The 21,495-nt window shown below is 58.5% G+C and overlaps 1 protein-coding gene across 1 annotated transcript; it reads right to left on the bottom strand.

Annotated features, from left to right (window-relative positions):
• Positions 1-6,627: 6,627 nt before the first annotated feature.
• On the bottom strand, positions 6,628-21,223 carry LOC105497364 (fascin actin-bundling protein 1). The gene is made up of 5 exons (XM_011768365.3): positions 20,270-21,223; positions 9,902-10,058; positions 9,697-9,818; positions 9,280-9,447; positions 6,628-7,994 (listed from the first exon to the last, which is right to left on the bottom strand). The coding sequence occupies exons 1-5, from the start codon at positions 21,099-21,101 to the stop codon at positions 7,792-7,794; spliced, it is 1,482 nt and encodes a 493-aa protein (XP_011766667.1). The 5' UTR covers positions 21,102-21,223; the 3' UTR covers positions 6,628-7,791.
• Positions 21,224-21,495: the final 272 nt, after the last annotated feature.

Genomic DNA, 21,495 nt, shown 5'->3' on the forward strand with positions numbered 1-21,495 from the left:
CGCATGCCACTGTGCCCAGCTAATTTTTTGTATTTTTAGTAGAGACAGGGTTTCACCATGTTAGCCAGGCTGATCTCAAACTCCTGGCCTCAAGTGATCCGCCTCAGCCTCCCAAAGTGTTGGGATTACAGGCGTGAGCCAGCGTGCCTGGCCAAATAATTTATTAAAATATATTTTCTTAGCGTTGCTTTCCTTAGAAGTCTGAAAAAAAAAAAAGGGCCGGGTGTGGTGGCTCATGCCTGTAATCCCAGCACTTTGGGAGGCTGAGGCGGGAGGATCAAGAGGTCAGGAGATCAAGACTATCCTGGATAACACAGTGAAACCCCGTCTCTAGTAAAAATATATATATATATATTGGCCGGGCGTGGTGGCGGGCGCCTATAGTCCCAGCTACTTGGGAGGCTGAGGAAGGAGAATGGTGTGAACCTGGGAGGCAGAGCTTGCAGTGAGCCAAGATCGCGCCACTGCACTCCAGCCTGGGCAACACAGCAAGACTCCATCTCTTTTTTTTTTTTTTTTTTTTTTTGAGACAGAGTCTCACTCTGTCACCCAGGCTGGAGTGCAGTGGCCGGATCTCAGCTCACTGCAAGCTCCGCCTCCCGGGTTCACGCCATTCTCCGGCCTCAGCCTCCCAAGTAGCTGGGACTACAGGCGCCCGCCACCTCGCCCGGCTAGTTTTTTTTTTTGTATTTCTTAGTAGAGACGGGGTTTCACCGTGTTAGCCAGGATGGTCTCGATCTCCTGACCTCGTGATCCACCCGTCTTGGCCTCCCAAAGTGCTGGGATTACAGGCTTGAGCCACCGCGCCCGGCCTGCAAGACTCCATCTCAAAAAAATAAAATAAAATAAAATAATTCTGGAAGGGCTAGGCACAGTGGCTCACATCTGTAATCCCACCACCCACTTTGGGAGGCCAAGGCAGGAGGAGGATCGCTTGAGCCCAGAAGTTCAAGACCAGCCTGGGCAACATAACAAGACCCTGTCTCTCTCTCTCTATATATATATATTTTGTTTGTTTGTTTGTTTGTTTAGACAGTTTCCTTCTTGTTGCCCAGGCTGGAGTGCAATGGTGCAATCTTGGCTCACTGCAGCCTCTGCCTCCTGGGTGCAAGTGATTTTCCTGCCTCGGCCTTCCAAAGTGCTGGGGTTAGAGGTGTGAGCCACCATGCCCAGCCTGACCCCATCTCTATTTAAAAACAATTTTGGCTGGGCTCAGTGGTTCACACCTGTAATCCCATCACTCTGGGAGGCTGAGGTGGGCGGATCACAAGGTCATGAGGTCAAGACCGTCCTGGCTAACACGGTGAAACCCCGTCTCTACTAAAAAAAGAAAAATACAAAAAATTAGCCGGGCGTGGTGGTGGGCGCCCGTGGTCCCAGCTACTCAGGACGCTGAGGCAGGCAAATGGCATGAACCCGGGAGGCAGAGCTTGCAGTGAGCCAAGATCACACCACTGCACTCCAGCAGCCTGGGCGACAGAGGGAGACTCCACCTCAAAAATAAAATAAAATAAGGCCGGGCGCGGTGGCTCAAGCCTGTAATCCCAGCACTTTGGGAGGCCGAGACGGGCGGATCACAAGGTCAGGAGATCGAGACCATCCTGGCTAACCCTGTGAAACCCCGTCTCTACTAAAAAATACAAAAAACTAGCCGGGCGAGGTGGCGGGCGCCTGTAGTCCCAGCTACTCGGGAGGCTGAGGCAGGAAAATGGCGTGAACGCGGGAGGCGGAGCTTGCAGTGAGCTGAAATCCGGCCACTGCACTCCAGCCTGGGCGACAGAGCGAGACTCCATCTCAAAAATAAAATAAAATTTTGGCCGGGCGCAGTGGCTCATGCCTGTAATCCCAGCACTTTGGGAGGCCGAGGTAGGGGGATCACGAGGTCAGGAGATTGAGACCATCCTGGATAACATGATGATAACATGGATAACATCTCTACTAAAGATACAAAAAATTAGCCAGGCACGGTGGTGCGCTCCTGTAGTCCCAGCTACTGAGGAGGTTGAGGCAGGAGAATCGTTTGAACCGGGGAGCAGAAGTTGCAGTGAGCCGAGATCGCACCACTGCACTGCCTGGGCGACAAAGCGAGACTCCGTCCCAAAAACCAAAAAATGTCCAGAGGGGTATAAAAACCCATTAACACAGTTACCTCCAAAGGAAAGAGGGCTGGGGCCGGGGCAGCTGTGGATTTTTGTTTATATCTGTGGGTACCCTTTGATTTTTTTTTTTTTTTTTTTGAGACAGAGTCTCGCTCTGTCGCCCAGGCTGGAGTGCAGTGGCCGGATCTCAGTTCACTGCAAGCTCCACCTCGCGGGTTCCCGCCATTCTCCTGCCTCAGCCTCCCGAGTAGCTGGGACTACAGGCGCCTGCCACCTCGCCCGGCTAGTTTTTTGTATTTTTTAGTAGAGACGGGGTTTCACAGGGTTAGCCAGGATGGTCTCAATCTCCTGACCTCGTGATCCGCCCGTCTCGGCCTCCCAAAGTGCTAGGATTACAGGCTTGAGCCACCGCACCCGGCCGGGTACCCTTGGATTTTATACCCTATTTATTAGCTTAGTTTCTTCAAATAACAATAATATTAATAAAGCCTTTTAGAGCACTTGCCTGGTGCCTGGCACTAGCTGGGGGTCCCTGGAAGGTGGGTTTCCCCCCTTGCTCACCTCCTCCCCTCCTGAGGGTCAGACCTGGGTCCTGGGATGAGGAGGGGAGCACGGTGAAGGCTTTTGTGTTAATTATTTGCACATCACAGAGGCCCCTCCCCCCAGTTTAAGCTATAGCCCCCTTAAGGTGCTTGGGTTTTATGCCAAATGCTCGGCCCCGCCCCACCCCTCCAGGCCTCTCTGTCTGGGAGACTCCATCTGTTCCCTTCTCCCTCTGCTGCCCTCAAGGGTCTCAGAGCCCCTCCCCCATCCAGACAACCTTGAGTGCCCACAGCCCACTCAGGGAGGTCAGGCAACCAACCGCTCATTGCTCAAGGGTCTCCAGGGAAGCCGGGGTCCCCAAGGAGCCCAGATGGGCACTGCCGGGCCCCCTTTCCATCTTCACGCACCTGATGAGCCCCAAAAGCCATCGTTTGAAAGAAAAGTGTTAGACTTTTTATTTTATTTATTTATTTTTCAGAGAGCATCTCGCTCTGTGGCCCAGGCTGGAGTGCAGTGGTGGAATCACAGCTCACTGCAGCCTCAACCTTCCAGGCTCAAGCCATCCCCCCACCTCAGCCTCCTGGGCAGCTGGGACTACAGACACGCACCATCATGCCTGACTAATTTTTGTAGTTTTTACAGAGACAGGAGTCTCACCATGTTGCCCAGACTGGTCTCAAACTCCTGAGCTCAAGCAATTCTCCTGCCTCAGCCTCCCAAAGTGCTGGGATTCCAAGCACCAAGTATTTGACTTTTTAAAAAAGGTGAGGTCAGGGCCGGGCATGGTGGCTCACGCCTGTAATCCCAGCACTTTGGGAAGCCACTATGGTGATGCCCCATCTCTACTAAAAAACACAAAAATTAGCCAGGCGTGGTGGCAGGCGCCTGTAGTCCCAGCTACTCAGGAGGCTGAGGCAGGAGAATTGCTTGAACCTGGGAGGTGGAGATTGCAGTGAGCTGAGATCGCACCACAGCGCTCCAGCCTGGGCAACAGAGTGAGACTCCGTCCCAGAAAAAAAAAAAAAAGCGACAGAGTGAGACTCCATCTCAAAAAAAAAAAAAAAAAAAAAAGAGGCCAGGCGCGGTAGTTCACGCCTGTCATCCCAGCACTTTGGGAGGCCAAGGCGGGCAGATCACCAGGTCAGGAGATTGAGACCATCCTGGCTAACATGGTGAAACTCCATCTCTACTAAAAATAAAAAAAAAAAAAAAAAAAAATTAGCTGGGCGTGGTGGCAGGCGCCTGTGGTCCCAGCTACTCAGGAGGCTGAGGCAGGAAAATGGCGTGAACCCGGGAGGCAGAACTTGCAGTGAGCCGAGATCGCGCCACTGCACTCCAGCCTGGGCGACAGAGCGAGACACTGTCTCAACAAAAAAAAAAAAAAAAAAAAAAGAGTGAGGTCAGTCCCCATCCCCGTGACTCTGGGAGAGGCCACTGTGGCCCTGGAGGAAATGGGCCCAGCTGAGTCTGGGGCTTCCTGTCCCCTCCCCCACCCTGGATAATGAATTGGAAGGGGCTGAGCTGGGGCAGGAGGTCTGCAGGGGGTGTCCCATGGAGACACACTGGGAAGCTCAGAGGCCTCGCCCACCAGAGGGACCTGCCCGAGTCCTCCTGGGGCTGGTGACAGCTCCACAGCCCCCAGCAGGACTCAGGGTCCCTCCCAATGAGGCCTCCTAAGTGAGGAGGTCACAGCAGACAGCAGGGGGGCACCCAGGGCTGGGGCCCTAAGACACAGAGCACACCCCACTGTCCCCCAGACCCAGACCGCCCACATGCCTGGACTGGGCAATGTAGCTCAGTCTCTTCTTTCTTTCTTTTCTTTTCTTTTGGAAAGTCTCACTCTGTGGCCCAGGCTAGAGTGCAGTGGAGTAATCTCGGCTCATGCAACCTCCGCCTCCTGGGTTCAAGAGATTCTCCTGCCCCAGCCTCCCAAGTAGCTGAGATTACAGGCACCTGCCACCACGCCTGGCTAATTTTTGTATTTTTAGTAGATTACAGGTGTGAGCCACTGTACCCGGCCTCTTTTCCCTTTTTTTTTTTTTTTTTTTTTAACCGGGTCTTGCTTTGTCACCCAGGCTGGAGTGCAGAGAATAGTGCCATTCATAGCTCACTGCAGCCTCAGCCGCCTGTGTGCATGCAAGTTCACAAGTGTGTGAGTGCATGTGATAGGCTGCGCCCTTGTGAATGAACAATCGCTGAGACAGCGAAGGTGACTCAGGCAGGAGCGGAAACTGCACCTACTGCCCTGGCTCCCTGCCCCGGGGAGCTCCAGAACCTGTCCTGACAGGAGGGACCTGAAGGTGTGAAAAAGTCAGGAGATGGGGAGCCCGGGTGCCCAGAGTCTGCCGGTCCCCGCTCCTCCGGAAGATGCTTGTGGCCTCCACGTGGGTCTGGAGAACCATGACCTGGCTCCCTCGACCCACATCTCACCTGGGACCCCAGAGATGCCCCCGGCCCCTGGCCTGGCTTCCCCTCAAAGGGCAGGGCTTGGGCAGGTCCCTCACCCCGTTATTCCCCTGTCCCTTTCAGCTGGGCAGCTCCTACCAACTCCTCCCTAGAGATCTCGTGAATGGCCCTTCCAGCCTCCCCCATCGGACTACCGTGTTCATTGGCTGCAGCCTCAGAAATCTCGGCCACGTGGTAGGCGCCAAATTTTGCAGAATGAATGGAATTCGGAATCAGCCAGAGCCTCAGCTCCGAGGACCTTAGGATCATTCTAGGTCAGTTCCGTGGGCAGAAATGAGCCGGACTCCTCCCCTCCCCGTCCAGTGCCCCCCACCCTCCTCCCCAGGTCTCAAAGAGTTTGGTTCCGGAGGATTAATCTGTCCCTTCCACGTCATTGAGATTTTTCTGGCTCCCAGCCTGGCTTTCATGGGGGAGGGGAGGGGGTGGCACCCGGAACCTCGCTGAGAGGACCCCGACTTCCCTCTGCGGCAGCCACCTGCCCTTGCCAATCTCAAGACTGTCGCCCCCCTACCACCAGGGATCACCTATCATAGCGCAGCCCTCCCAGTTGCGTCATCAGCAGCCAATCAGCGCTTCCTCTGCTGCCGGTGGTTCGGGGGGCAGGGGAACAGGGGGGTCCGGCCTGCAGCACCCTGGCTGCCCCCGGAACGCCCCGCGTGTCCCAAATTCCGTCGCCATCACCGCCTTCCCAGCGCAAGACTGGGCACCCGGTCCCGCCGCTCCAGGCTGCGCCTTGCTGCTGCTCCCCTGTCTTTGAGCAGCTGCTACCCCTAGGGGCACCTGAGAGTGCATGAGGCTGCACGTGGTCCACGAGCCCCTGCCCAGCCCCTGAAGCCTAGGATGCAAAGGGAGGCTCAGAACCTAGGTCGCCCCGACTGTGGCCTTGGGAAAGTCTGGAAACAGTCCTCAGCCTCTGATCTGCCAGATATCCCCAGGGCTGCTGGTTCCAACGTAGGCACTGGCTCAGGCCCAGGGTCGGCCCGGTCCATCTTACGGGATGGTCATCCCCCAAGGGGCCCGGGCAGCATCTCCCAGCCCCAGGGGCACCCCAGCCTGCTGTGTCTGGGGACGTGGAAGGCCCAGATCCTTGCAGTGTGGGGCGGAGCTGCCCCTACCACCACGTCCCCTAGTCAAGGGGCACATGTCAACTAGAGAAGAACGTGGGGTCTCCTGGTTTGAGTATTCCCTGGGCTGCACCTTCTAAACATTCAGTGTGCAGCCCCCAGACACCCCGAGGCCCCCTGCATGGTGGACGTGGCCTACGAGGAGCCACAGCCACTTCTCGGCACAGAACTGCTCCTAGTGGCTCTGGGGGTCCCATGGGCCACAGCCCACCCCCTCCCAGCGCCCCTTCCCCCGCTTAAGGAGGTGTGCTGGGCCCACAACCTCCGGAGCACCCACTGTGGCCACGGCCTCCCTCCAACCGCACCCTCCCAGCACTGAGCTGGTGAGCCAGGGCGCCTACCTGTCCCACCAGCCCTCCCACCCACCTCAGCCCCAAGACACACACAGGCCGGCCTGGGGCTGCAGACTGAGTTATTTTATTTCGCTATTTCCAGTTTGAAGCTACTATCATGGGCGTTTAGAGTTATACAAATGACACTTACAAAAAATAAAAGACCAAGACACCCAGAGTGAGATGCATGTCGGGAGGGGGGAGGCTGGCAGCAGGGGGGCCCCGGTGGCTCACCCCAGGGCTCCCCGAGGGGGGCGACACCTGGCTTCATCCCCCCAGGAGGCCCAGGGAGCACCTATCACAGCGGGGGCTCTGGCCCAGGCGTCCACAGCCCATGCCCGGGACTGGACAGGAAGGATGGAAAGAGGGGGCTGAGATGCACCCCCTGGGGAGGGTGCTGAGACCCCCCCCAGATCACTCACTACTACAACCAGGCTTGCCTGGGACGCCTCCAGCAATAATATTTCATTAAAAAAAATACTGATTTGGTCATTTTCTGCTTCCAGTCAGGCTAGGGTGAAAGGAAAGAGACAGGAGGAAGACGGCCCCCACACCCCTACCTTCCCCCTCCACCCCCCTGGCCGAACGTGCAGCGGGCAGACCCTGTGGCTGTCACGCCCTGCCACTCTGGGGCAGGGAGCCAGGCTGAGCCTCTGCCACGTGGGAGAGGGGCTGTTTCCAGCCACCACCCAAAAAAACACCAAGGGTCAGTCCTAGCCCACCCGACGGCTTCCCTTCCCAAGCAGGGGTTTCATGACAGTGCATCAGGGAGAGCCACTGACAGGCTTGGGACACATGCCCAGCTCCTAGGGGGCTGGGAGGAGGTGGCCGGGAGGGGAAGGAGATTCCAGTTAAACTACACGCCCAGGGCTCCCAGCTCCCAACCACCCTTTAGCCGCTTCCAGAGAAATAAGGCTCAGAGCCGTCTGAGGTCAGAAGAAAGAGGTGCCAGACGCCCTGTGGCAGACAAGAGGGCAGGGGCATCTGAAATGCCTCCCAGGGCCAGGCCGCAGCCGCTGACCCGAGGGGAGTAGGGAACCCGGGCGGAGGGGAGAGTGGGGAGTCCATAGGGGCGACAGGTGGGGGCACCGTTTTCTCTGGGGTTTCCAGTTTGAAAGGCAAGGGGGTTTGCCTCCCGCCCTGGAGCCCACCTGGAGGAAAAGGGGTTAGCAGGGAGGGTTGGGAGGAGCCGCCTTGTGGGCAGGGGTGGGGAAGGGCGGGCAGGCCCTAGTACTCCCAGAGCGAGGCGGGGTCCACGGTCTCTGCCGAGGCCTTCAGAACCCCTGCATGGTCGCCCTTCAGGTAGCGCCCGCCCACCTTGATGGCCACCTTGTTGTAGTCGCAGAACTCGAAGAAGAAGTCCACAGGAGCGTCGCCGCTGCTGGTGACCGCGGAGTCGCTGCCCACCATCCAGTATTTCCCTGTGGAGTCTGGGGAGGGGTCTCTATCAAGCGGTGCCCAAAGCCCGGCCCCCCACCCCCACCCTGGACAGCGGAGGGTGGGCACGGGTGTTCCCAAGGGTGATGCCCCACCCTCCAGTCCCGGCTCTGGAATGAGCCAGGGTCCCTATGGCCCCCACGTCCTCCTGCCCGTGATGGACACATGAACGAGGGTCCTAGAACGTGTTCTGCCCGGCCGCGGTGGCTCACGACTGTCATCCCAGCACTTTGGGAGGCTGAGGTGGGCGGATCACTTGAGGTCAGGAGTTTGAGACCAGCCTGGCCAACATGGTGAAACTCCGTCTCTACTAAAAATACAAAAATTAGCTGGGTGTGGCGGTGCACACCTGTAATCCCAGTACTGTGGGAGGCCGAGGTGGGCAGATCACTTGAGGCCATGAATTTAAGAACAGCCTGGCCAACACTAAAAATATGAAAATTAGCTGGGCATGGTGGCTCCCATGCATAGTCCCAGCTACTCGGGAGGTTAAGGCAGGAGAATCACTTGAACCCAGGAGGCGGAGGTTTCAGAGAGCCAACATCACACCACTGCACTCCATCCTGGGTGACAGAGCAACACTCTGTCTCAAAACAAATAAAGAAATAATAAATTTTTAAAATATAAAAATTAGCCAGGTGTGGTGGCACGCACCTGTAATCCCAGCTACTCGGGAGGCTGAGGCAGGAGAATCACTTGAACCCAGGAGGCAGAGGTTGCAGTGAGCCAAGATCGCACGACTGCACTCCAGCCTGGGTGAGGGAGTGAATCTCAAACAAACAAACAAACAAACCATGTTCTGAATCCTAACAGGCACCTCTGGGTTATTGGGGGTCCTCCCGGGAAGGGGCTCCAGTCCCATAACCGAGGCGTGTCCTCCCCTGCACACCCTTTCCAGAACCTCCCTGATCCCTACTCTCCTCCCCCTCCCTGCTCTCCCCACCCCACACCTGCTGTCCTTCCCCTCCCTGCTCTCCTCCCCTTCCCCCTCCCGCTCCCTGCTCTGCTCCCCCTCCTTGCTCTCCCCACCACCACCTCTCTGTCAGATGGGCAAGCTAAGTCCCCCCAGCCATACAGACAAGAGGGAAAGGGGCTGCTTGCATCCCCGAGTCCCTGGTGGCCACTGGACACCTGTCCCCTTAGGGCCCAGAATGGCCCTGAGCCAAGCCAGGGTCAAGTGTGGGTGCAGAGGGCACTCCCCGCAGCCCTGACCCCAGCCCAGACCCCAGCCCCCACGGAGGGGTTCCCTGCCCAGCAGCTGCCTGCAGGAGAACCTGCCTTTGATGTTGTAAGCGCCATCGTTGAACTCCAGCTGGAAGACGTCATAGCTGGAGCGGTTGGCGTCCAGGGTGCCCGTGACCTTGCGGCAGCCGATGAAGCCGTGCTCCCCGCGGAACACGATGATGGGGCGGTTGATGAGCTTCATGAGGAAGAGCTCTGAGTCCCCTGTCCCAGAAAGAGAGGAGTCAGTGTGCCTCCTGGCAGGAGGTGGGGTGGGGGCTGGGGTGACCAGAGAGGGAGGGCCAGGAGCTGGGGTCACACAGCAGTCAGCCCCAGGGTAGGACAGTTGCAGGGCCAGTCCAGGGGGATGCCCAGCACAGAGCAGGCCTTGATTGGGGCTACCAAGTGACCATGGCACGGCCAGACCCTCCAGGACTCCAGGACGGCTCCGGGGAACTGGGGCTTTGGCGGTACCTGCTGTCTCCACCGAGGCGGCCAGCTGCCCATTCTTCTTGGAGGTCACAAACTTGCCATTGGACGCCCGCAGTGTGATGCGCCGGTCACGCCACTCGATGTCGAAGTAGCAGCTGGCATTCCTGGGGAATGGCAGGACAAGGTCAGGCGGGGTAGCCCAGGCAAGGTGGTGGGGGGTGGTGACAGGTGGGAGCGGGGCACTCACTTGGTGGAGGCGGTGGACTGCACGCCCCCAGTAGCTGTCAGCGTCCAGTACTTGCCCGTGTGGGTACGGAAGGCACACTTTTTGGTGTCGCGGTCAATCTCCAGCTGGAAGGTCTCCTGGTCGGTCTCCTCGTCCTGATTGGCAGACAGGTCCATACCTGCGGAGAGGAGGCCTCGGGCTGGTACAGGGGCCCCGCACCCCCTAGTTCTGGCGGACCACAGCCCTGAACTCACAGAACTACACATGCAAGGGAACACCACGGGGCGGGGTGGGGCAGGTGGCCAAGACCCTACAGTGGCACACATCAGAGGAATGGAGGCAGGGCCAGTCAGAGGCCGAGGCCAGCTACATCTGTTCCCACGTGACTTTCCCCAGTTAGAGAAATAATGGGGCCAGGGACGGAGGCTCATGCCTGTGATCTCAACACTTTGGGAGGCCAAGACAGGAGGATTGCTTGAGTCTAGGAGTTCGAGACCAGCCTGGGCAACAGAGCAAGACCCCCGTCTCTATAAATTATTATTATTATTATTTTTTTTTTTTTTGAGACGGAGTCTCGCTCTGTCGCCCAGGCTGGAGTGCAGTGGCCGGATCTCAGCTCACTGCAAGCTCCGCCTCCCGGGTTCACGCCATTCTCCTGCCTCAGCCTCCTGAGTAGCTGGGACTACAGGCGCCCGCCACCTCGCCCGGCTAGTTTTTTGTATTTTCTAGTAGAGACGGGGTTTCACCGTGTTAGCCAGGATGGTCTCTATCTGCTGACTTCGTGATCCGCCGACCTCGTGATCCGCCCGTCTCAGCCTCCCAAAGTGCTGGGATTACAGGCTTGAGCCACCACGCCCGGCCCAAATCATTTTTTTTAATTAGCTGGGAGTGGTGGTGCACACCTGTGGTCCCAGCTACTTGGGAGGCTGAAGCAGGAGGATCACTGAGGCAGGAGGTTGAGGCTGCAGTGAGCCGTGATTGCACCACTGCACTCCAGCCTGGGCGACAGAATGAGACCCTGTCTCAAAAAAAACAAAAAGGATCAAGAATCACTGCAGGAAAGACATTCTTGAGCCAACCAGGAGGGTCTTAATGCAGCCCAGAATTAGATGTGAAGGATTGATTACTGTTGATCACGTTGTGGTTACATAAGAAAATGGCCTCATTTTTTTAGAAACACAGATGGAAGTATTTTGGGATGAAATGCCCTGATGTCAGGGATTTGCTTTAAATACAACCAAAAATGGTATAGAAAAGGACAAATGGGCTGCAGCCCAGCGGAACAGCGCATCTGGGGGGGCCGTGTCTGGGGGTTCATGCTATTGTTCCTGCTTTTATGTAAAAGTTAAAAGAATAAGACATAATGGTACGTGTTCCTTTCCTTTAGAAAACTCATAAAAGGCCCAGGTGCAGTGGCTCATGCCTGCAATCCCAGCACTTTGGGAGGCCAAGTCAGGAGGATCATTTGAGACCAGGAGTTCAAGACCAGTCTGGGCAACTTAGCAAGACCCTACTTCTTTTTTTTTTTTTTTTTTTTTTTTTTTTTTTTTTTGTGAGACGGAGTCTCGCTCTGTCGCCCGGGCTGGAGTGCAGTGGCGGGATCTCGGCTCACTGCAAGCTCCGCCTCCCGGGTTCACGCCATTCTCCTGCCTCAGCCTCCCATGTAGCTGGGACTACAGGCGCCCGCCACCTCGCCCGGCTAGTTTTTTGTATTTTTTAGTAGAGACGGGGTTTCACCGGGTTAGCCAGGATGGTCTTGATCTCCTGACCTCGTGATCCGCCCGTCTCAGCCTCCCAAAGTGCTGGGATTACAGGCTTGAGCCACCGCGCCCGGCCCGCAAGACCCTACTTCTAAAAACAAACAAACAAACAAACAAATGTTAAAACCCTGTCTCTAAAACAAACAGGAAAAAGGAAACTATGAAGTCCTACATATCCCCTTCCCACTGCACTGCAGAACACCCCTGTGTTGGCAAATACACCTTTCTTTCTTTTCAAGACAGGGTCTTGCTCTGTTGCCCAGGTTGGAGTGCAGTGGCACAATCGTAGCTCACTGCAGCCTTGACTACCTGGGCTTAATGATCATCCCACCTCAGCCTCCCTAATAGCTGAGACTACAGGAACACACCACCACATCAAGCTAATTTTTTTTCTATTTGGTAGAGACAGGATCTGGCTATGTTGCCCAGGGTGGTCTTGAACTCCTGGCCTCCCATGATCCTCCTAACTCAGCCTCCCAAAGTGCTGAGATTACAGGCACGAGCCACCATGTGCCCGGCCAGTGAATACACAACTTTCTAGCTCTTTTTTTCTTACACATACGGAACATGCAGGCTGCCGTGGTAGCTCACGCCTGTAATCCCAGTACTTTGGGAAGCTGAGGCAGGCGGATCACCTGAGGTCAGGAGTTCTAGACCAGCCTGGCCAACACGGTGCAACCCCGTCTCTACTACAAATACAAAAATTGGCTGGGCGTGGTGGAACACGCGCCTATAATGCCAGCGGCTTGGAAGGCTGAGGCAGGAAAATCACTTGAACCTGGGAGGCGGAGGTTGCAGTGAGCTGAGATTGCGCCACTGTGCTCCATCCTGGGCGACAGAGCGAGACTCCATCTCAAAAAAAGAAAAAAGAAAAAAGAAACATGCACAGATGTCCTCTGTCTCTGGATTTGCATACCGTTTTCTATATGGCATATTTACATGTTACTGTGTCCCTAAAAGGTCGAATGGGACTGGCCGGGCGCGATGGCTCACCCTTGTAATCCCAGCACTTGGGGAGGCCAAGGCGGGTGGATCATGAGGTCAGGTGTTTGAGACCAGCCTGGCCAACAGGGTGAAACCTCTTCTCTACTAAAAATACAAAAAAAAATTGGCCGGGTGTGGTGCCGGGCGCCTGTAATCCCAGCTGCTCAGGAGGCTGAGGTAGAATTGCTTGAACCCAGGAGGCAGAGGCTGCAGTGAGCTGAGATCCACCACTGCACTCCAGCCTGGGTGACAGAGCAAGACTCCGTCTCAGAATAGGACCCCAGGGATCTCTATCATCGGGACACTTAAGGTCCTTTCAGGTTTTGCTCCCCTAAACTATAGTGCAGTTGCTATTCTTTTTTTTTTTTTTGAGATGGAGTCTCGCTCTGTCGCCCAGGCTGGAGTGCAGTGGCCAGATCTCAGCTCACTGCAAGCTCCGCCTCCCGGGTTCCCGCCATTCTCCTGCCTCAGCCTCCCGAGTAGCTGGGACCACAGGCGCCGCCACCTCGCCCGGCTAATTTTTTGTGTTTTTAGTAGAGACGGGGTTTCGCCGTGTTAGCCAGGATGGTCTCGATCTCCTGACCTTGTGATCCGCCCGTCTCGGCCTCCCAAAGTGCTGGGATTACAGGCTTGAGCCACCGCGCCCAGCCAATATTCTTTTTTTTGAGAAAGAGTCTCGCTCTGTCGCCCAGGCTGGAGTGCAATGGCACAATCTTGGCTCACTGAAACCTCTGCCTCCTGGGTTCAAGCAATTCTCCTGCCTCAGCTCTCCTGAGTAGCTGGGATTCCAGGTGCCAGCCACTATGCCCAGATAATTTTTTTGTATTTTGAGTAGAGATGGAATTTCACTATGTTGACCAGGCTGGTCTCAAACTCCTGACCTCAGGTAATCCGCCCACCTCGGCCTCCCAAAGCACTGGGATTACAGGTGTGAGCCACCACGCCCGGCCACACAATTGCTATTCTTTTTTTTTTTTTTTTGATCTGGGGTCTCATTCTGTCCCCAAGGCTGGAGTGCAGTGGCGTGATCTCGGCTCACTGCAACCTCCGCCTCTCGGGTTCATGCCATTCTCCTGCCTCAGCCTCCGGAGTAGCTGGGACTACAGGTGCCCGCCACCACACCTGGCTAATTTTTTTGTCTTTTTAGTAGAGACGGGGTTTCACCGTGTTAGCCAGGGTGGTCTTGATCTCCTGACCTCGTGATCGGCCCGCCTCGGCCTCCCAAAGTGCTGGGATTACAGGCGTGAGCCACCGCACTCAGCCCACAATTGCTATGCATTATAACTCCATTGCTTTTGCATATCCACGTGGATTCCTCCAGCTAAAACCTGGAGGTGGGATGTTTGGCTCCAGCAGCATAAATTCACATTCCCCACGCACTCTGGATTCTAAGAACTGCAGCAGCAGAGGCGTCTGCCGGGCTCTGTATGGCTGCCCGGCTCAGAGCTGGAGAATGTCTTCGTTTGGGCACCTTTATGCCACAGGAACCCCAGCGGTGGGTGGCAGGCATCACCCACAGGAGAGGGAGGCTGGGGGTGGTGGAGCCCACACCAGAGGACACATCCTCAGTTCCTTTTTTTTTTTTTTCAGACAGGGTCTTGCTCTGTTGCCCAGGCTGGAGTGCAAGTGGCCCAAGCACGGCTCTCCACAGCCTCCAACTCCTGGTCAAGGGATCCTATTGCCTCAGCCTCCCCGGTAGGTGGGACCACAGGCACTCGCCACCATGCCTGGCTAACTTTAAAATTATTCTGTAGAGATGGGGGTGGTCTCGCTATGTTGCTCAAACTCCTGGATTCAAGCAATTCCCCCCCCGGTTTGCCTCCCAGCATGCTGGGATTACAGGGGTAAGCCACCGTGTCCGGCCTCCCCATCCTGCTGTATCCTCACGCAACCAGCTGTATCCTCACCCAACCACGCATCCCCACATCCGCACCACAGGCAGGGATCTGCATCCCACTTCACAAAGAGGGAGACTGAGGCTGGTGGTGGCGTGTCCTAGCCTAAGGTCACAGGGCAAGAGGAAGTAAGGGTCCGGCTGGCTTTCTGGATAGGAGGTGTGTGGGCCTCTTGCCACGCCCTCTCCCTGCCCCACCCTCCTGTCTGTGGGTCCCTGGCCTCACACCCTGGCCCGCCCCTTCTTAGAACCCCTTGGGCCCCACCTTCCAGGTTCCCTGGGCCCCCTCAAGGCCATAGCCAGTCTCCTCCACAGCGTCCACTGCCTGGGACTCCATTGGGTCAGCTGGCTCGGCCACCGCACCCCAGCCAAGCACGGGAGGAGGATGAGGTGAGGAGGATGAGGTGAGCAGGTGCTGGGTCCCCAGGGTGCCAGGACCATCCTAAGGCCACACCCCAGGGAACACAACGAGGGCTGGGGCCTCTGCTCGCTCAGCCCTCCACCAGCTAAGAGGCCCTGCAAAGGTCTGGCACGCCCCACCCCCACTGCACAGAAGCCGCAGGGCTGCAGGGAGCTGTCAGGCCAGCCACACCCGCACAGCTGCCCTCACCGCCCCCTCATTCTGCCCTCACCGCCCCCTCATTCTGCTCAGAAGGGCCTGCATGTCTACAGGCAGGGGCTGCACCCTGCTCTGTTCAAAGCCACTGCGTGGGCCCTGGCCTGTGCAGGCTACACAGCACCACCTGTCCAACACGTGGGGGGGTCCACTGATCGGAGGGAAGTTAGGGACCAGGTAAGAGGACAGCCTCCTGCAGGCCAACCCCAGCAGCAGAAAGGACGGAGGGACAGGTGCTAGGTCCACCTCAGCGGCAGAAAAAAACAGAAGGCATCGGGAGCTCCAGGTTCCCCAGAAAGAGGGGCAAAAGGAGAAGGGGGGGTTGGACAGTGGAACAGAAACCACATTGGAACAGCCTTGTCCTAGAGTTTACAGGGCTCGTCCTCACACAGCCTTGCAAATAAGCAGGGCGCTTACCAGCCCACCTGGAACAAATGCAGGAAGCCGGGAGGCTCCTTCTCAATGAGACTTCCGATGGCTGCGCTGGGCTTAACTGGGGGCAGCCACAGGGCCACGTGTGAATGCACACAGGCCTTAATCCTCCTGGCAACTCCATGAAATTTACACTAACCTCATGCCCCAGGCCAGAGAAGAAAGGGAGCTTGCCAGCCTGGCCCAGGACCACACAATTGCCGCCATTTGTACCACAACTCAGTCCCCTTCAGCCTGTTGCATTCAATCCTGGAACTGGTTTGATGCAAAGGCCTAGGCCAGCCAGTGAGGCACCCACCGCGCAGGGCCAGGCACCCTTGGGTGAGTGCCTTCCCTGCACCTTTCCTCAGTTTCCCCACCTGTCAAAAGGGCCCAGCCTCTTCACTCTGCCAGGATGTTGAAAGGATTTAGGGGCCTGGTGCCAAGTAGACATCAGGTCCCACCCCAGCAGGGAGGGATGGGGGAAAGGGGAGTCGTCCCCCCAGTCCAGCAGGGCCCCTCCTGGCTCCAAGGCCCTTGCTTGGCCTTGGAGTCTGTAATTAGAGCTGTGTTACTATGGGAACAGGATTTTCTTCAGGATTTTTCTTTTCATCAACAGAGGCACAGAAATCCTGAGTCACAGGCCCACAGAAGCCCCCAGGAGCCAGGAGATTAACAGTCTCCTGTGCTGGGCCCACGGGTACCTCTCCCGCCTCCTTCCAGAGAGGTCTAGGCCCCTGCCTGTCCTCCCCTCACGGTGGCCTTCCCTGTTTCCAGCCTTTGAGTCATCCTCTCTGGTGTTTTGGTTTTTTTTTTTTTTTACTTTTGTTAAAAATTATTTTATTTTAAAGTTTCTTTTTTTGTTGTTGTTGTTTTTTTGAGATGGAGTTTCAGTCTTATTGCCCAGGCTGGAGTGCAATGGTGCAATCTCAGCTCACCAAAACTTCCGCCTCCCGGGTTCAAGCGAGTCTCCTGCCTCAGCCTCCAGAGTAGTTGGGATTACAGGCATGTGCCAACCACACCCGGCTAATTTTTATATTTTTAGTAGAGATGGGGTTTCTCCATGTTGGTCAGGCTGGTCTCAAACTCCCGACCTCCAGGTGATCCGCCTGCCTCGGACTCCCAAAGTGCTGGGACTACAGACATAAGCCACTGCACAGGGCCAAAAAAAATTTTTTGAGACAGGGTCTTGCTCTGTTGCCCAGGCTGGAGTGCAGTGGCATGATTTCGGCTCACTGCAGCCTCGAACTCCTAGGCTCAAGCAATCCTCCCATCTTGGCCTCTTGAGTAGCTGGGATGACAGGCGTGCATCACCATGCCTGGCTAATTTTTTGTATTTTTTGTAGACAGGGGTTTTGCCATGTTGCCCAGGCTGGCCTTGAACTCCTGGGCTGAAGCCATCCTCCGTCCTTGGCTTCCCAAAGTGCTTGGATTACAGGTGAGAGCCAGTGTGCCCGGCCTTCTGAACCATTCTCTCTATGGTGGCTGAGAGGGGCACACCCTGGTTGCCTCACACCCTCTAATCCCCATCACCACCCCCAGGCCGTAGTCCCCAGAGGCCCCTGGTTTGTTCAAAACAGACACTCCCTGCATCTCATTTAGAAGAGGGGTTCTGGAATGTTCTGTGGCTTCACCTTACCACTCCACTTTCCAGTCGACTCCTGCAACCACCTGGCCATTTCAAACGCCTCTGCATCTTTATACAAGCCATTCCCTGGGTTCAGAATGCCCTGCCTCATGGGGAGAACTCTTACACATCCTGCAACGCCCAGCTTGACCAGCCCTTCCTCAGGCAGCCACCCTCGGAGTGGCTGGGAGAGGGCATGTCCCAAGCCAGCAGGGAGGACAGGTCCTATCCCTGGCATGGAGCCCCGGATGCAAGGAGGTCAGTGGGAGAGGACACGAACAGATGTGAGAGAAGACAGGAAGTGTGGTGAGGCCAGGGTAGGTGTGGATCAGGTGTGGATCCTGGGGAGCAGGGAGGAGCCCGGGGCGTGGTGGGAAAACAAAGGAGCACTCACTCAGCCGACCCAGCCTCTGGTGTGATGGGCTGAAAGGCCCTGCCCAGGGCAGCTCTGGGCCAGCCTGAGGAGGCCTGGAAGGCACACTTTACAGATGGGGAAACTGAGGCTGAAAAGCAGGTCACAGCGTTTTTCAAAGGGGAGCATCCTGCCCCCACCGGGCCCGCCCGTGCAGGCCTGCAGAGATGATTCACATCCCCCTGCCAGCTAAGCCCGGATCCTCCCCTTCCTGGCTGGCGTTCCCCAGCATGTGTGTCGGAAGCAGACACCTCCCCCTTGCCACGCAGGCCCGTCCAAAATGGCCTCTGCAGACACGCCCCCCACGCCCACCCCTGCAGACTCCAGTTCCCCAAAAGCCCCCCAGGAGTTGGCTGACATATAGAAACGAGGTAAGGACACCAAGATCTGAGGCCAGAGGAGCCCCAGCCTCGGCCCCCAAGTGCCCCCACCCCCCGGTTCCACATGCCTTTAAACTCCAGGCTGAGCTATCACCACCACCTCTCCTGGCTGCAATTTCTGGTTCCTCCCACCCTATCAGCCTGAATCACACCCCGGACACCCCCAGCAAGCTTCTCAGGAGAGGCGAGTATCTGCCCAGGCTCGCCAAAAACACCCTCAGGTTCTCCACTCCTTCCTGCCCCCCAGGGCCAAGGCCACCTACTTCTGCAACTTCTTCCCCACAGGAGGCTGTGGCTGCAACCCCAAGGCAAGGACCATAGCCCTGCACTAAGCACCCATCGAGGGTCCCCCTACCTCACAAGCTTCCTCCCAGCCACACTGGGCTTTCTCTGTACCTTCCTGCCATAGCGCCTTTGCACAGGCGAAACCCACTGCCTGGAACGCTGGTCCACACACCCCCCTGATACCTGCCACCTTCTATTCATCCTTCAGGCCAGCTCAAATGTCCTGTTCGGAAAGGACTCACCCATCTAATACCCTGTACCCGCTGCCTTTTCCTTGACACTTTGTAATGTCCCCAAGAGAATGGGAACCCCACTCGGTCACTCATGGCTCAGCAGTTGCCCTCAGTAGGGCTCAATGCCTGCTGAACAGGTGAGGAGCTCTGCCTGCCCTAAACTGTGGGCAATAGGAAAAGGTGTTTCTGGAGCCAAATGCACCCACTTCTGCATGCTGCTTACTTGTGCGTCACTTGCTGTGTGACCGAAGACAAGCAGCTTCACCTCTCTGGGCCTTAAGGTAGCAAACCTCAGGCACAAAATGGGCATTACCCCAAACAGGCCTCCGCCCTCACCCCTACTGCCATGGGGGTCTTTCTCTCTTCTGCAGAGCCCACAGCCAAGAGGGGGGCCATAAGGAGGGCTCCTTCCAAGAGGAGGGATGAGGATCCAAACTGGGCTCCCGTCCAGCCATCTCCAAGGCCTGGGGTCCGACTTCCTATCCAGGGAAAAAGATCCCCCCAGGCCCCTCCCTCCCGCGGGGCCTCTGTCTGCAAGCAAGGAACAGCTTCTCCGCCAAGAGTGGAAGAGGACGCCAAAAGGAAGAGAAACCCCCTCGGGGAGAATCTGAGAAAGAAGGGAAAGAGGGGGCGCCCATTTCTGGCGCACAGTCGCACATAGCCGTGCCTGCAGGAGGCCCCGGAGGGGACGGATCGAGTTGCAGTCAATTGTTCCCGGCGAGCGCCCTAGGGATGGGTTCACCCGAGGGTAGGGGCTTTCCGAGCGAGCTGGCCTGGGGTCTCCTGGCTCGCGCTGAAGCCGCCCTCGGTCGCTAGCAGAGCGGAGCTCAGCGCACGGGCCCGGAGACGCGCGCGGCGGGCGAAGGGCGGGGTGCCTGGAGGGCCGCCATCCGCGCCACGCCGTTCCCGGGCCGCGGCGCGAGGAGGGAGACCGCCTCCTGGGGAAACTGTGGACCCGAGCTCTGGGCCCGGGGGCGACGCGGGGGGCTTCTCTGCAGGGGTGACCCGCAAAAGCCTATCCCCTCCCCCGCCCCGCCGCATCTGGTTTTCCCATCCGCAGAGATGGAGCAGGACAAAGGGGGCGAGGGAGGACCCAGTCGAGGCGACCCGCCCCCCTGCTCACAAAGGCCGCGGCCTCGAGCGCGGGGCAGACGCGGGAGGAGGGGCTGGGGGGAAGGGCAGACACCCCGCGCGCCCCCCCACCAGCGGAGGCCGACCCCGCCCGGCAGCGGGAGGAGGTGGAGGAAGGCCGGGCAGACGGGGAGGTGGAGGCGCGCCCCGCCGGGATCAAAGGCCTGACTAACCTCCCCCATCTCGCCCGCGAAAGGCTGCCGGTGGGGATGGAGGCGCGCCCCTGCGAGTGGCGACCCTTGCCTCGGATCCCCGGGCCTCAGGCCTGCCGGCGGGGGGAGGGGCACGAGGAAATGGGCGAGGGGCGCCCGCTCCCCAAGAGCTGGGGCCGCCTATCCGAGGGATCAGCGCGCGTGGGGAGAGCCGAGATTGGGCCGGGGCGTTAGGAGGGTGCACGTACGGTTGCGACTCCGCGGAGTCTAGGGGAGCCCACGACCCCAGCCCGGGGTGGGAGGTGGGCAGCGGTTCCCGAGGATGAGCAAAGCCCCACCCCTCGCCCCTTCCGGGCGGGGTAGCCGTTCCTAGCGGGGGCGCACTGGGCAGTGCTTCGGACCGCAGCGGCGCCGCGGGCGAGAAAGGGCGGGAGGTTGGAGGGGCGCGGGTGGGGTGCGCTTTGTGCACGGACTGGGAGAGGCGGGGGCAGCGTCCCCACTCACCCTGGCGCGTGGACACGTTCCTCTCGTTGGCCGCCTGCAGCACGACCTGGGCGCAGCTCTGCTCCAGGGCAAAGAGCTCGTCCTTGCCCACCTTGGTGGCCTTGCCCGCCTTGAGCGTGCCGCTGGGCCCCGACGGCGCCAGGTAACGGCCCTCGCAGTCGCGGAAGGCCACCTTGCCGGAGCGGAACTCCAGCGTGTAGCCAGTAGCCGGCTCGGGGCGCGCCACCAAGCGCCCGTCGTGGCGCAGGAAGCGGTGGTCGGCGGTCTGCACACTGTAGCGCTGATCCTGGAAGGCGAGGGTGATGAGCGAGTCGACGCCCCAGGGCACGTCGCGGTCCACGGCGATCTCGTCGGCCGGTCGCGCGCTCAGGTGCGCGTAGCGCTTACGGGTGACGCTGTAGATGTTGACCTGCGGGTGCATGGCGATGTGCACGCTCCACTTCTCGGCGGGGGACACCGTCTGCGCGAAGCACGACAGGCGGTCCTCGGTGCCGCCGAAGTAGCGCCGGTGCGCCTCGGACTGCAGCGACCAGCGGCCGTCGTCGTGCGCCACGATGAGGAAGCGGCAGTCGGGACCGGGCACCTCGCGCTCGCAGGTCACGTTGCCGTCCTTGTCCGCCGCCAGGTAGCGGCCCAGGTGGCTGCGCAGGCACACGGCCGCGCTGCCCGCCTCGTCAGGGGGCTGCTCCAGCGTCCAGATCTGCTTCTTCTTCAGGCTGCTGGCCGACGCGTTCACCTTGAACCCGAACGCCTCGGCCGTCAGGTACTTGTTGCCGCAGTTGATGAGGCCGAACTGGATCTGCACCGCCTCGGCTGTGCCGTTGGCGGTCATGGTGGCGGTGGACGGGAGGCCGCGGCGCGGCCCCGGGAGTTGGGTGGCGGGTCCCCGCGGCAGCGACCCTGCTCCTTTGTTCGGCAGCCGCGGCCCGCGCGCACCCTCCGCAGCGCTCCACAAAGCCGGGCCCGCGGCGCCCGGGCCGCTTTATAGGCGAGGTGACGTCAGCGCTGCCAGGCCCCGCCCCTTCCCCGCCCCCGGCTCCGCGCGGGTGGGGGCGCCCGGCCGAGGGACAGGGCGCTGCGGCCCCCGCTGCTGCCCCGCCGGGGCTCTCACCCCACCGGTGTCCTCGCCCCACCCCGCAGCGCCGCCGCCTGAGGACACAACCCCTCCCAACCCCGGCTCCCCGCGCCAGCCACCTAACCCCCCCCGGATGTCCCTCACCTCGGAC

Source organism: Macaca nemestrina, chromosome 4 (assembly GCF_043159975.1).
Source record: "Macaca nemestrina isolate mMacNem1 chromosome 4, mMacNem.hap1, whole genome shotgun sequence".
Taxonomy (NCBI): Eukaryota; Metazoa; Chordata; class Mammalia; order Primates; family Cercopithecidae; genus Macaca; species Macaca nemestrina.

Bases quoted from the DNA above. Each gene is read 5' to 3' on its own strand.
- LOC105497364 (XM_011768365.3), bottom strand. From the start codon at position 21,101: ATGACCGCCAACGGCACAGCCGAGGCGGTGCAGATCCAGTTCGGCCTC. The intron at 9,819-9,901 runs GTGAGTGCCCCG...GCCATTCCCCAG, and splicing joins CAGTCCACCGCCTCCACCAA to GAATGCCAGCTGCTACTTCG. The intron at 9,448-9,696 runs GTACCGCCAAAG...TTTCTGGGACAG, and splicing joins CGCCTCGGTGGAGACAGCAG to GGGACTCAGAGCTCTTCCTC.